At 41.7% G+C, this 12889-nt stretch overlaps 1 protein-coding gene across 9 annotated transcripts in view; it reads right to left on the bottom strand.

The window, feature by feature from the left end:
• Positions 1-12889, bottom strand: part of LOC146783444 (coiled-coil domain-containing protein 74B-like) — a 353886-nt gene that overhangs the window by 147977 nt on the left and 193020 nt on the right. For all 9 annotated transcript variants that reach the window (XM_085633242.1, XM_085633243.1, XM_085633246.1 and 6 more), the window contains one exon: positions 4989-5072. In XM_085633242.1, coding sequence (XP_085489368.1) covers positions 4989-5072 — 84 coding nt within the window. The remainder of the gene's footprint in view (positions 1-4988; positions 5073-12889) is intronic.

Below are 12889 nucleotides of genomic sequence, written 5' to 3' on the forward strand. Positions count from 1 at the left end.
AATCACATCAACTCTCCCAGGTTATCTGAAAAAGACAAACAGCTGGTCCGAGTTCTTGGTGTCTATAACCCTTTTGATGTGGAATGTGATGCATCTGTTGACATCAAGAGAGTGGAGTGATCTCCCTGCTATCAAAGAAGCACTGGAAGACAAGTAGCACTGCAAATCCAGCCTGTTTAGGTGAAAGTAGAATCCTTCCTCTAGAATAAGTTTAGGATTTGTTTGTGTGTGAACCTGTTCTTGGTGAAATGCAAGAAAGGCTTTTTATTGTGAATTCCTCAATCTCATTTACTCTCGTCGTTGGTGTAAAAACTAGAGGAGGTGCAGTTTCTACAATAGGAACTTCATTTTAAATCTGTGAGTAGGTTCAAAGGGAGCCAATGCGTTGTCTTACCTCAATATTTAGCTTCCCAGACAATGGTTCAAAAGGGCCAACATGAATTGGCATATCTCAATATTTATCTCCCAAGGCAAACGTAAAGGTTCTGAAAAGATTCTTTATAAATGATGACCCTTCATGAAAAGAGAGATGGTGTTTGGGTAGACAGCATTTTGAATGAGATGAACCCTTTGTTTGATGCATACTTGTAACCTTCCTTTGCCAGTTCTAACACATGAGGTTATAGCTAGTGGACCTGTGTAGGCAGAAGGTTCAAGTTGTGCTGAATTCACGGAACATGGAAATGTTTCCATTTTGCACCATGAAAGGGATACCTTGTTGCTGACTGCTCGGTCCAACAGTTCCTGACCCACTAGGACAGGAAATTTTATTTTTGGTTTACCTTGTTTGCTGATAATAAACATGAAGGTCGTGTTGTCTGTCCATATCAACACAAACTGCCTTCATAGCGTAGGTAGGAAAGCCTAAAGTCCTAACTGTAACACTCTCATATTTTCATATTTAGAGCATCAATGTAGACTCTCTTGTTCCCCTTTGACCATAGACCTATTCTGGATATGTCTTGCATCTGATCCCTGCCATGTCGGGGCTCCATAAGTTGGAAGCACAGCGCCACCATATGATGCATACACCAGGGCAGAGCCTTCTTAGGGTGGCGAATAATCACTACCATATCGTCCCATGATCCAGAGGCCAGTTAGCACTGATGCTCCGGTTCTTATTAAATGTGGCTTATTAGGAGCCAGAATGATTTAATGGTACGCAGGATTACATGAGACTTAGAAGTGAATTATAGATTCAGAAAACAGCTATTTTGCCTTTGCATCCATCTCTGGCCATACACAAAGATTTTGCCACATGTTCTAAAGATGGGTACGATTTCTGTTGACTCATGAGTGACCAGGATCAACCCCAGCAAGAGGATCTTTTTGGCTTGCCTTGCTCACAGTGAGACCTGGGTGCCAAAACCTAGACAGGCCTTTGTGAATGTAACAGTTAGATATGCCATCAGTACATTTATTAACTATTTGTGTAGGTAGGCCAACAATAGATGGCCTTGCTTCTTCAGGTGAAATGAGCAAAGAACTTGGTGAACATTTTTAATGCAGATTTCATCCGAAAGGTAAAAGCCTTGAAATGATTATCTGGCCATTGAGAATCTGAGATACTGTCCTTGCTTGGGATGAATTGGTAAGTGGAAATATGCATCAGGAAGATCTAATCAAGTTATGAACTTACACAAACTGATTAAAAGATCACCATCATGAAGGAACTAGCTCAAGATAGGTCTCCAGTTGTTCCTGAAAAACCAGCAGTAAAATCCCTCACTGTGGTGACTTCTGAGCAACAATTCTATAGCTCCTTTCCGAAGCATACTAAGAATTTCATTCTGCAATGCCAACAGGTGAAGGTGTATTTGTGGAATTCGTGTGTAGAGGGCAAATTCTGCATGAATTTTGAGAGTACATCCAGATTCCTCTATTTGAAGCACCTCTCAGTCATAGTGATGTTCCTTAATTCCCAAACAAAGCCTGAAATTATACTGCTCACAAACAGATATCTGGGGGTCGCCTAAGCACAGAGAAGTCAGGATTGCTTTGTAGTGTCTTGGGTGTAGGACTGAGAGATCCCTTATAACCTTAAGGTTAAATGCTCATTGGACTTTTTTTTACTGGTCTCTCAATATCAAATAGCCCCATTCATACGAGGCCTCTCAATAGGTATAGTAATGCTGTCAGTGTTGACTGCAGGAAGTGGTCTAGTCGCTGACTGTTGCACAATCACCTCCTGCAAAGCACCATGAAATTACACACCACACCACATGCAAGAGGGGAAATAGAAATAAAACAGAGGAGAGAAGCAATGGTATGGTTGCACCTCCTCTAAAGAGAAAAGAAAATGTTGTGCACAGGAGTGGGTGCTCACCTACCTATCAAATAAACACAGATGTGCACCACAGCAGGAGGCAAGCCATCCAAGCTTCACATCTGGGCCACTACCCTTCTGTTTTTTTAGCCTTTCCTGGATACCGCTCTTCCCTCAAAACACCAAACTGCACTGGGGAAGAGTGGTACATGATAATAGCTTGCACTGACATCCTGTGTGAATGTCAAGTGCATATATGTAATGTTTAGAGGGTAGTAAACTCCATGTTGTCTTGATTGTATGATTGCTCGGACGAGTGGAATTCACTTTAGATTACCCGTGGTTTGACAGGCACAAGACGGAGGATGGGATTAAGCTTCCTCAACACTGGAAATATATTTCCTGTGTTAATGGAGCGGAATGGAGGAACCTCAGACACTGCAGTGTGGGAGGTGGGAGACAAGGCTACCCACAGAAATTGAATTACATGAGGCCCTCTTAGTAGGCGATTCCTGATTAGTCCTTCCTGAGCACAGCTATTTGGTTGATGGTAGGTAAGAGAGGTGATTCAGAATTCTGTTCTTACAGGTGAGGAAGATTCTAGTTAGTGCCTGCCTTTTTGTCTTTACCTGATCGTAACTTCAGAAAGGCTGATGACAGCCAGGTGCAGTATTTAGTTTATTGTGCCCATATTGTGGATACTCCTGCTTGGAACCAGCATCCTCACTACCTTCTGTGGGAGCCATCACTTTGCAGAAAGGCTGTGTCTGCATTTAATCTAGAAAATGAAATCTGAAAAGAACACCTAAACCAGCCTCTTGCCTTTAGACAGTGGATCACAATCATCCTGCTGAAAATGAGTTTAAAGGTGGGACCCAAACCATCCCACTTTTTTCCAGTTCCAAGTTCTTCACCAAGGAAGGGAGGGCTATGCTGACTACTGGAAGGACTGCTGTGATCCAGGACTGATGTCTGTCTGGCAGCCAGTCTCCCAGAGGTGATAAGACATCACTTGACGTCTGTGCAACTTGCTGGAGAGCAATGGGTCTTCCTAGAACTTTGCTTGCTCAAAGAGGGAAAGAGAGTGACTGGCCCTGCAGGCAGGAGGAAAGACTGTTCAGGAGGAGAAGCCCAGCCAAGTTCCTGGCAAGTGGACCATGCCAAAGAGAAGACTTGAACCAAGAGCTCACTGGCGCTGCCTCAAGGTGTGAGAGGTTACCCAGCTTACTTGCAGGTTCACTTGGCGAACTGTGTGAAGCATTGACAAACCCCAAATGACAGCATGCCCCAGCATCACTACAGTGTGACCAGAGAGAGCTGTTCTGTCACTGCCTCAATGTGCTGTGCGACCTGTGAGGCCTGACAACACTGTCGTAGTGGAGGAACCCCCAACCGCCTAGAGGTTGCAATTGCTGAAGATGGATGACTGCTGCCAATTCCAGCCATCTGTTTGTTCTTATAGACAAGAATCCAAGAGGAAGGCTGTTCTCCATTATCCTGTACCTGCTGACAAGGATGCAGACTGTGCAACTATGGAGAGTCCACCACCAATTTCTGCTCCAAGCAGTGTCCCAACAAACAGGTAGTATGAGGCCTTAAATCAACCAGTGAAAGATTGCAACTTCAACTAAAAAAGATACCCTGGAGTAAAATATTTTTTTTGTAGCTATAAAAACACGTGATAAAGTGATTTCTACTCCTTCAGAGGATAGCCAGTCATAGTGAAGCGAAGTCTCCCATGGGCTAAGAAACAAAAAGGGAAACAACTTACCACATAATGAAAACTGAAGTTGGACCTGGTAATGACAATCTCAAAAGTAACGAAATGTCTCTGGAAAGGTAAATCTGATCTGTAAAGCAGATACAGTGGAAATATTTCTGAGGACACTTTCACACATGACATTTGGTAGAAATCTCATCTATGATGGGATCTTCTAGCGGAATGGAGTGCCCAGCACTTTCACCTAACAGGTAGAAGTTTGGGATGTTTCAAATGAGGTGAATGTGCTACTAAATAAACATTATTGTTTTGCGTATCAACATATTAAAATGGATTACTGCTATTTTAAGATAACAGGAAATCCCATTCTGATGATGGGTAATGATTGGAGTATGTGAATATAAGAAAGATACAATTATGGTGAACTTCTAAAAATTCTCACCCACTCAATTCCATCTGCACTGATTTCAGGAAACTTAATTTCTCTGTATTATGGGCCATTTATTAATTCAACACTTATATCTACAATTATCCATATTATTAGCATTTAATCACATTGATTTTGCGTTTCCTGAACAAATAATGTTATACCTAGTATATTTCAGTATGTATTTAACTGATAACTGTGTACTCATACTTTGATGCCTGTTGAGTTTCATCACTAATAGCAATACACTCACAGGAAGATATTAGCACTATAGAACAAATAAGTACACATATTAAGGTATTTAAGAATATCTCATTACTCTCCAAGCTGTCTATCTGCACATGTAATGGCTGTACGTTTTGCATGACAGCATGGGGAGTCATGGAAAAGACAACCACATTTCTTTAGGTTTCTGGTTTTAAAAATAAATACATTCAGGAAAAACCACAGTTTTCTCACTGTATTTATTTCTAAATATCGGGAAGAACAGGAAACTGTAAGCCTAAATGATAAACTGAGTAGCCAATCTGCCCACAGTGATGTGTATGAAAAAGAGAAAATCCTCATAAGTCTACCATCTTGGGAGTCTTTCGTGTCTGCAGAGCTCGAAGTGGAGGGCTTCTTCTTCGATTCATCAGGGATTGGGACTCTGCTATTGCCTGCAATGAGATCAGAAGGCAGGTTAAAAGGATAACAAGGCCTGGAAACAGTAACTACAATCAAAGCAAAGCCGGTGTAAACAGATTGTGTACTGCATGTGTCCAACAGCTCAATACTGGGCTGACGTTTTTAATTTTGAACCTGAAGTTGTTTGCAATCATGTGGCTTGCAGCAGTCTAACTACTTGTCCAATATGCAGCCACATCATAGCAATCATAATGATCGATAGTCGTGCCCTCAGAGTATGGGATGATAATAGTGGGCCGATGGTTATTACTTGCTAAAGGAATTACTTCCCTTCTGGTGGATTCTGTATCTGACTGCAGATTCCTCAACTTACAATACTCCCCAGGTGTCAGACTGGATCTGGAAAGCTTTCACCAGAAGCCTTCCTGAAGTTACGATCAGGTAAAGACAAAAAAGCAGGCAAGTAGAAACTTCCTCACCTCTAAGAACAGAATCTGCTGACTCGCCTGCTGACATGTGCCTCTGCGATGACACCATACTGCACCGTAAGTGACTGAGCATATAAGCACCACCCCTGCATGCTGACATCAGTTCCCTTCTTTTCACGTCTTCTGACACAGACATGGAACTTCACTCCAAATTTCATCAGACGCCACAGTAAAGTGGCACAACATTTTAAAAGTACGTTCAGATTAACAAACTACCTGTAAAGCTATACTTCAACCATACATGGGCATGTATGCACTATTGACAATGACTTTCACATGCAATGTGGTTGCTTCGGATTGTTTAGAGAAATGAAACGACTGACTAGGTAGGGGCTGCAGAAGCTGCGCCTTACCTGCAGCATCACCCCTTTAAGCTTCTACCACTATGTGGGAGCACTTCAGGGATAGCAGATATGTCAGTTCCTAAACACTCCATAGAACCCTGCTGCTAGGCTCTAGTGAACAGAGGTACAGGTAAATACGCAGGAAAGGGGAAGAAGAACAATTTGCTTACCTTCGGGAACGCCTTATCTGGTAGAGACTATATCTAGCTGCAGATTCCTTACCTTTGAATTTCCCCAGGTGTCAGACTGAATCTGGAAGATTTTTCGTGAGTCATAGAATTTCGTATACCTCTACCTAAACTTTGCCCTACAAAAAATACTAATTTTGATGGTTCCCGCAGGAACTGGTCCAAGTTCAACTGTGAACATTTTTCCAGGGCACTTCATAAAACCCCACCATCACTCAATAGTGATGTTAATCTGGCTAACACCATGATTAATGAGTGGATGTCGGAAGCATTAGATGAAGTGGCCCCTTGGACATCTAAGACCCCTAAGCGAGGGTCTAAATCAGCCCCATGGTTCAACAAAGAGCTCAGAGCGGCCAAACAGGGATGTAAGCGTTTAGAACGCAAATGGAGAATAGCTTTCTCCATAGAAGCTTAAATACAGCACAGAACAAATACCACTCTCTCCTGAAAAAGAGAAGTTCTATATAGTAGAAAGAGAAGGTTGATAGGGCAGAAAACTCCTCTAAAGAATTCTATGCCATACTGAAAGAGATCTCGTCTCTCGAGAGAACACTTGCGACTCCTGTCAGCTCTGAAGAGAGGTGTAATGCTATTGCTGACTTCTTCCTACAAAAAGTATCTACGATATACAACTCTTTCCCTGAGGAAGCTCGAAATTGCCTTAGTGAACCTAAAGAGGTATCTAATGAACCACGTGCACCATCCCTGAGCACGTTTGTTGCTCCCCCTACATTGGAGCTCAAGGAAATAGCTTTAAAAATTAAATCTGGCTCCCCGGCCGATCCAGCAGCACCAAACAGGATAAAAGAGGGCATTGAAGTGATAATACCTAAAATCCAGCAACTAATAGACACATCGTTTAAGGGCAGAGACGTTCCTAGGGCGTGGAAACATGCAACGGTCATACCCCTAAAGAAAAAGCCATCAGCCAACCCCGAGCTATTGCATGATCTGCGTCCCATCTCTTTGCTCCCCTACGTAACCAAACTCGCTGAAAAGCTTGTGAATAAACAATTGGTGGAACATATAAACTCACACAACCTTCTACATCCAACTCAATCTGGTTTCAGAGCATCATTTTCTACTAAATCCGCTCTCCTCTTTGCAACAGAAACCATATGAAGACAGGCAGATGCAGGTCAGACAGTGGCCTTGGTCTTGTTAGACCGAAGTGCCGCCTTCAACACAGTATCCCACAAGCTACTCCTTCAGCGTTTACAGGAGTGCGGACTGGATGGGGTAGCATTACAATGGATGCGGTCTTTCTTGGAAGATCGTAGTTTCCAGGTTGTACAACACCCCCACCGATCAAAAATCCTGCCACTCCATCAAGGGGTCCCACAGGGATCTACTTTGAGTCCCACCCTTTTTAATTTGTATATTGGACCTTTGGCGAGGATTATGGACAATTACAATATCACCATGGTGTCGTACGCGGACGACACACAGCTTGTGGTGACCCTTGCACAGGACTCAGGTGAGTCAGCATTACAGTTCTCATCCTGTCTCAAAGATCTAGCCGCATGGATGTCGAACCACTGCTTTAAACGGAATGGGAGCAAGACAGAGGTAATGATTGTTGGGAAATCACCCTCTATCTGAGACACAGCCTGGTGGCCCCAGGTACTGGGGCCTATCCCAGGGCCCAAAACTGAAGTAAAAAACCTGGGTGTGTGGCTAGATCCTAAACTCTCGTTTGAGTCCCAAACTAGAAAGGTGCCAGGGAGATGCTTTGGCACTCTGAAGATGCTAAAAAAAAAAAAACCTTGACATTCTCCCTATATCAGCTAGGAAAACCATAGTCCACACCATGGTGACCTTGCAACTTAATTATGGGAATGTCCTGTATCTGGGTGCATCTAAAGTCTGCATGAAACAACTCCAGCGTATTCAAAACGCAGCGGCACACCTTGTTCTTAATCTACTGAGACGAGCATCATCAAAACATGCTCTTGACGCCCTTCATTGGCTGCCAATTGAGAAGAGAATTCTTTTCAAGGCCATGCGTTTCTGCCATAAGAGCCTACAGGGGATAGGCCCTACCTACCTGCACAACTTCCTCACCCCTACAATCCTGGTCGATAGCTAAGATCTACAGGAGTACAGTTACTCAAGATTCCCAGGATAAGGAAAGCGAGGATGGATGCTCGATCCTTTGGCTATCTAGTGGCCAAAAACTGGAATACACTGCCTCTTCAGCTACGAGCAGGAAGGATGGGTGCGTTGGTAAGGAATTTGCGGCAATGTGTAGTCTCTACCACATAACGCGTTACCAAAGGTAATTAATTTGTTCATCTGATATAGACTTCTAGCCGCAGATTCCTTACCTTTGAATAGGTATCCAAGCAATACCTTCCCAGAGGTGGGTCTGCAGACCAATTTCATACAAGGAAGTCCTGCAGGACCGAACGGCAAAGTGTCCATCCCTACGGACCTGTTTTCCAGACAGTAATGTTTGGTAAACCTGTGCAATGAGGCCCACGGTGCTGCCTGGAAGATGTCCAGGACTGGAACTCCGCATACTAGCACAGTGTTCACAGCTTTAGGTCTGGTAGAACGAGCTTAGAAGCCTTCAGGACGATGCTTCTTGGCCAGTGCATAGCAGATTTTGATGCAGAGCATGCCCCATCTAGAGATGGTCTGCTGATGCACCGTCTGACCTTTCTTCGCACCAACATACTCCACGAAGAGCTGATCGTCCACCTGGAACTCTCATGAGTGGTCAAAGCTCTTTTTGGGTCCAGAAGATGGAGTCGCTCCTCTTCTTTAGAGGGGATGTGAAGGCGAGTAAAAGGTAGGAAAGGTGACTGATTGGCCTATATGAATTGGGGTGACCGCTTTCAGAAGAAAGAAGGCCTGTGTAAGTAGCACCACTTTGTTAGGGTGGACATAAAGGTAAGGTCTTTATAATCTTTATTGCTTGATTAATTAAAATTACTGCAATCACATCTTCACATCTAAAAAAAATACACATTTACATTGCAAGCAAAACATCTTCTCATCACATTAAAAAAAACTGCCCCATGTATACAATTTAAAAACGTATCAAAAAACTCAAATCTAACCACCTTACAACATTAATTACGGATAATATTGCACAGTTTACATTTTAAAGTGACGGCGTGAGCAGCATATTATTTCCTTGTACATAATGGATAAATATTCTAACAAACAACCATTCAGTTCTACTATGAAACATTACACGTCATATTTCAAAGTGCTAATGATAAAGTGCAGAAGTGACTACAGCGGCGAAGTTTCTATTGTACATTTCTTGCATAAATTACCTTTCAAAGTGCTAATGTGCAGTAATTGCAACGATCATCATATCAAAACAATAAAAGTGCATCAGTTTACTGTGATGGTAACCCAGCTATTGTTACATTTCAAATTAGCAACCTCGCAACAAAAGTTATTAGGTGATAAAATGTATAAGCCGATTAAAACTATTAGTCACCAAAGCCATAAAAAAAATGGAGATCTGCCTTATTGTATCAGATATTTTTCAACTGCCAATACATTTTTTACCAATTGACATAATAATGGAATCGATTCACCAGACAGTGACATGATTAAGGCCTGTCGAGCAGATCTCACCCCGCTCATCAAAAGGTATGGGGCATACACATACTAACAGTACTACAGTTTCCTGTGGCCATCCACAAAATCTACAGTTAGAATCCGGCCACAGCTTGATCCAAGATTGCGTGCCCTCCTTTGTTGGGTTTATTCCTATACGTAACCTTAAAAACGTATTCTTAAACATTCAGATACGGCTGAACACGCAGGGATTGGTATGAATTAATCTCATACCATGCATAATTTTTCTCTGCTAATGCATTTTTATCCAATTTAAACGATTCAGCTTTGATAAGCATTTTTTAAATTAACTTATAATTGGGCATTTTCAGATCTCGCAGTGCACTTTGCAGGCCGATATCTCATAGGTAAATTAAAGTATAAGATCTCCATTTAGCTGCATAGACAGACTTGTCTATTTCTTGCCAACAAATATTCCCTAAAGATGCAGGGGCTGATGTTGACAATGCGACCATACATTTTAAAAAAACTCCCTTTGATACCAGGCTGTGTCTCTGGAGACCAAACTCTAATCTTATTCCTGCTTGACACACTGACTTGGCAATCCCAAAAGTTGCTTTAAAGACCTTGATAATCATAGGTCAAGCACCTTCACATCTTTCCCTCTAGTAATGGGAGAACCATATATGAGAGTTGGTTGTAACTTGGCTTTGATTACTTTAAGGATAACATCAGGTGATTGACAGTTTTTAAACACTTAAAAGCATGGATCAAGGTAACAGCCTTGGCCCTTAGGTCCTTAAAATGAAATTTAAAAGACACGCGATTGTCAAACATCACCCCTAAGTATTTATACGTTTTAACAATATCAATTGTACCTGCTCTGGCCTTCCAGGAATGAAGCTTTTGTTTAACCACACCAATTTTCATCACTTTGGCTTTTTTGACATTCAGTTCAAGGCCATTCTGTTAGTCATCAAAGGCAGTAATAAGTCTTTGTAGGCCGATAGGAGTATCACTCACGAGGATAGCATTATCGACATACTGGAGGCAACTAATTTGCACCGCCCCATCCTAGGAACATGTCCATTAACAACATCCAAATGCTGAGAAAAATCTGATAAGAATAAATTAAATAAACAGGGGCCAAGGACACAACCCTGCTTTAGGCCATTATATGTTCTAATCTTCCTTGATAAGGAATTACCATCACCCAACTTACATTGAACCCAAGTGTCGGTAGACAGAAGAATAATAGCCTTCAACAATTTCTCTGAAATGCCCTGACCTGATGGTTTTTTCCATAACAGGTTTCGTGGCACAGAGTCGAACGTTGCCTTAGGATCAATAAAAGCAATATATAATTTTTTTGATTTAAGACAGCCCTCTCCGCAAGTAGGGTTAGAGCCAACAAGTTTGTAGTAGTCGATTGTCCTTTCCGAAAACCAGTCTGATTAAATGAAATAATGCTCTCCTGCGTAGCTCAATCTTCCAATTCTATCAGAAGAGTAGAAGGGAACACCTTTGCATCAACATCAGTCAGCGAGATTAATCGATAGTTAGCAGGCTTTGCCACTGGGCCACGTTTATAAATGGGTTGAAGTATGCTGCCTTGCCATGATTCTGGGACAATTCCCAGTGTCAACACTTCCCTGAATAAATTATGCAGAATTCCGGCCCACATGTCACCATTAGCATGAAACAGAGCATTAGGTAGCCCATTAGGTCCAGGGGGCTCCATTTGCTCGAAGCTCACGTAATAGGGGCAATACTTGATTACAACTTGGAATTTCTAAGTCAAAATTTGGATCTAGACTAGGGTCACTAAGATGATCTATGGAATTCAAATCCAGACACTCACCATTCCCCACCATGGTTGTTGATATATTATTTACCTTACATACAATCAACATGTCCGATTGATTTTCCATCTGAACTGGTAAACCATACAAGTTGACTATAAACGTTACCCAACTGGATTCTGATATATTTACAGAAAAAGCCCTACAGCCTCCCCATTCGAGTTTATTAACAACTGCCCAAAATATTTTTGCATTATTTTGCTTTGAGGCGGATAATAAACTATTCCATAGCCCGGTTTGATATTTAAGTTTGCCTTTCCATACTTCTTGGTTGTAGGTCTTCTTAAGTTCCTTCAGATTTTCTTTATACACTGAATAGGACTTGCAAAATCTTCGGGCATATGCCTCACGGACAGCTCTGTTAAGTAATTTCTTTAACTTTAATAGTTTGGGGGGGGGGCATATTTTTAGTATATTTAGATGGGTATTAATTTTCCTAGTCTTTCCAGTTGCAAATTTCCCCACAAGGTACGTTGTAATAAAATTCCATTTATTAATCATATTCGAATCGCCCTGAACACCCTGATTACATTCCTTAATCAAAACATCAGCTGTTTGCATAATTTCCTCCTCATTGGCTAAATGCCATACCAGCCTCTTCAGTTTATATGCAGAATATGCCATGTTGGGAAGATCATTGATTTAGAATGACACTTCACAGAAAAATTTTACATTTACAACCTGGGGGTTGTGATCACTTTCTGGCCGGCCGATTACCTTATATTCAGACATACTTGGTCTCAAATTGTCTGAATTGAATCTATAATCGATGATTGAACCTTGCTTAGAATTCTTAAACATGGGAGCAAATCTAGATTTTTCTTTTAACTGGCTGGCTCCAGCCTCAGACACAATGTCACAGTATTCTTTTGCCAGACCTTCAGACTTACAGTTAAATGCTGAGAACCGAATTAGTTGCAAATTAAAATCACCTGATACTATTAAGCCAGCATCTGGTTATTGGATTATTAATGCACTTAGTACATCCCGCAGGATATACAACTGTGCAGACTTGTTTTTATTGGCACTCAGGTACACGTAAGAATAACTAAACATAAATCATTGGTATTTACCACAAGACATTGTAGCCAACCCAGATTAAAGTCTACCACATCCACAACTAGGTTTAAGTTGGCCGCAATATAATACGCCAATCTACGTTTAGCACGGCCAAATTTATTAGTTTTCACTGCCGAAATACTATATTTCTTAAATCCAGACAAAGGAGTCATTTGTTCGCACCATGTTTCTTGGAATAATAAAAATGCAAATGAATTTAATTCTGGGTCTGGATCAGACAATAAATGATTCAATCCGTGGACATTCCAGGAGCATAGCCTAATTTCATTAACATTAACATCCAAAGCTCCGGTTATTCAATTACTAGCTACACGGGGCACCTTTGCCAATGATGCTGGCGGCCA

The sequence above is a fragment of the Triturus cristatus genome, chromosome 11 (genome assembly GCF_964204655.1).
Source record: "Triturus cristatus chromosome 11, aTriCri1.1, whole genome shotgun sequence".
In the NCBI taxonomy this organism is placed as follows: domain Eukaryota; kingdom Metazoa; phylum Chordata; class Amphibia; order Caudata; family Salamandridae; genus Triturus; species Triturus cristatus.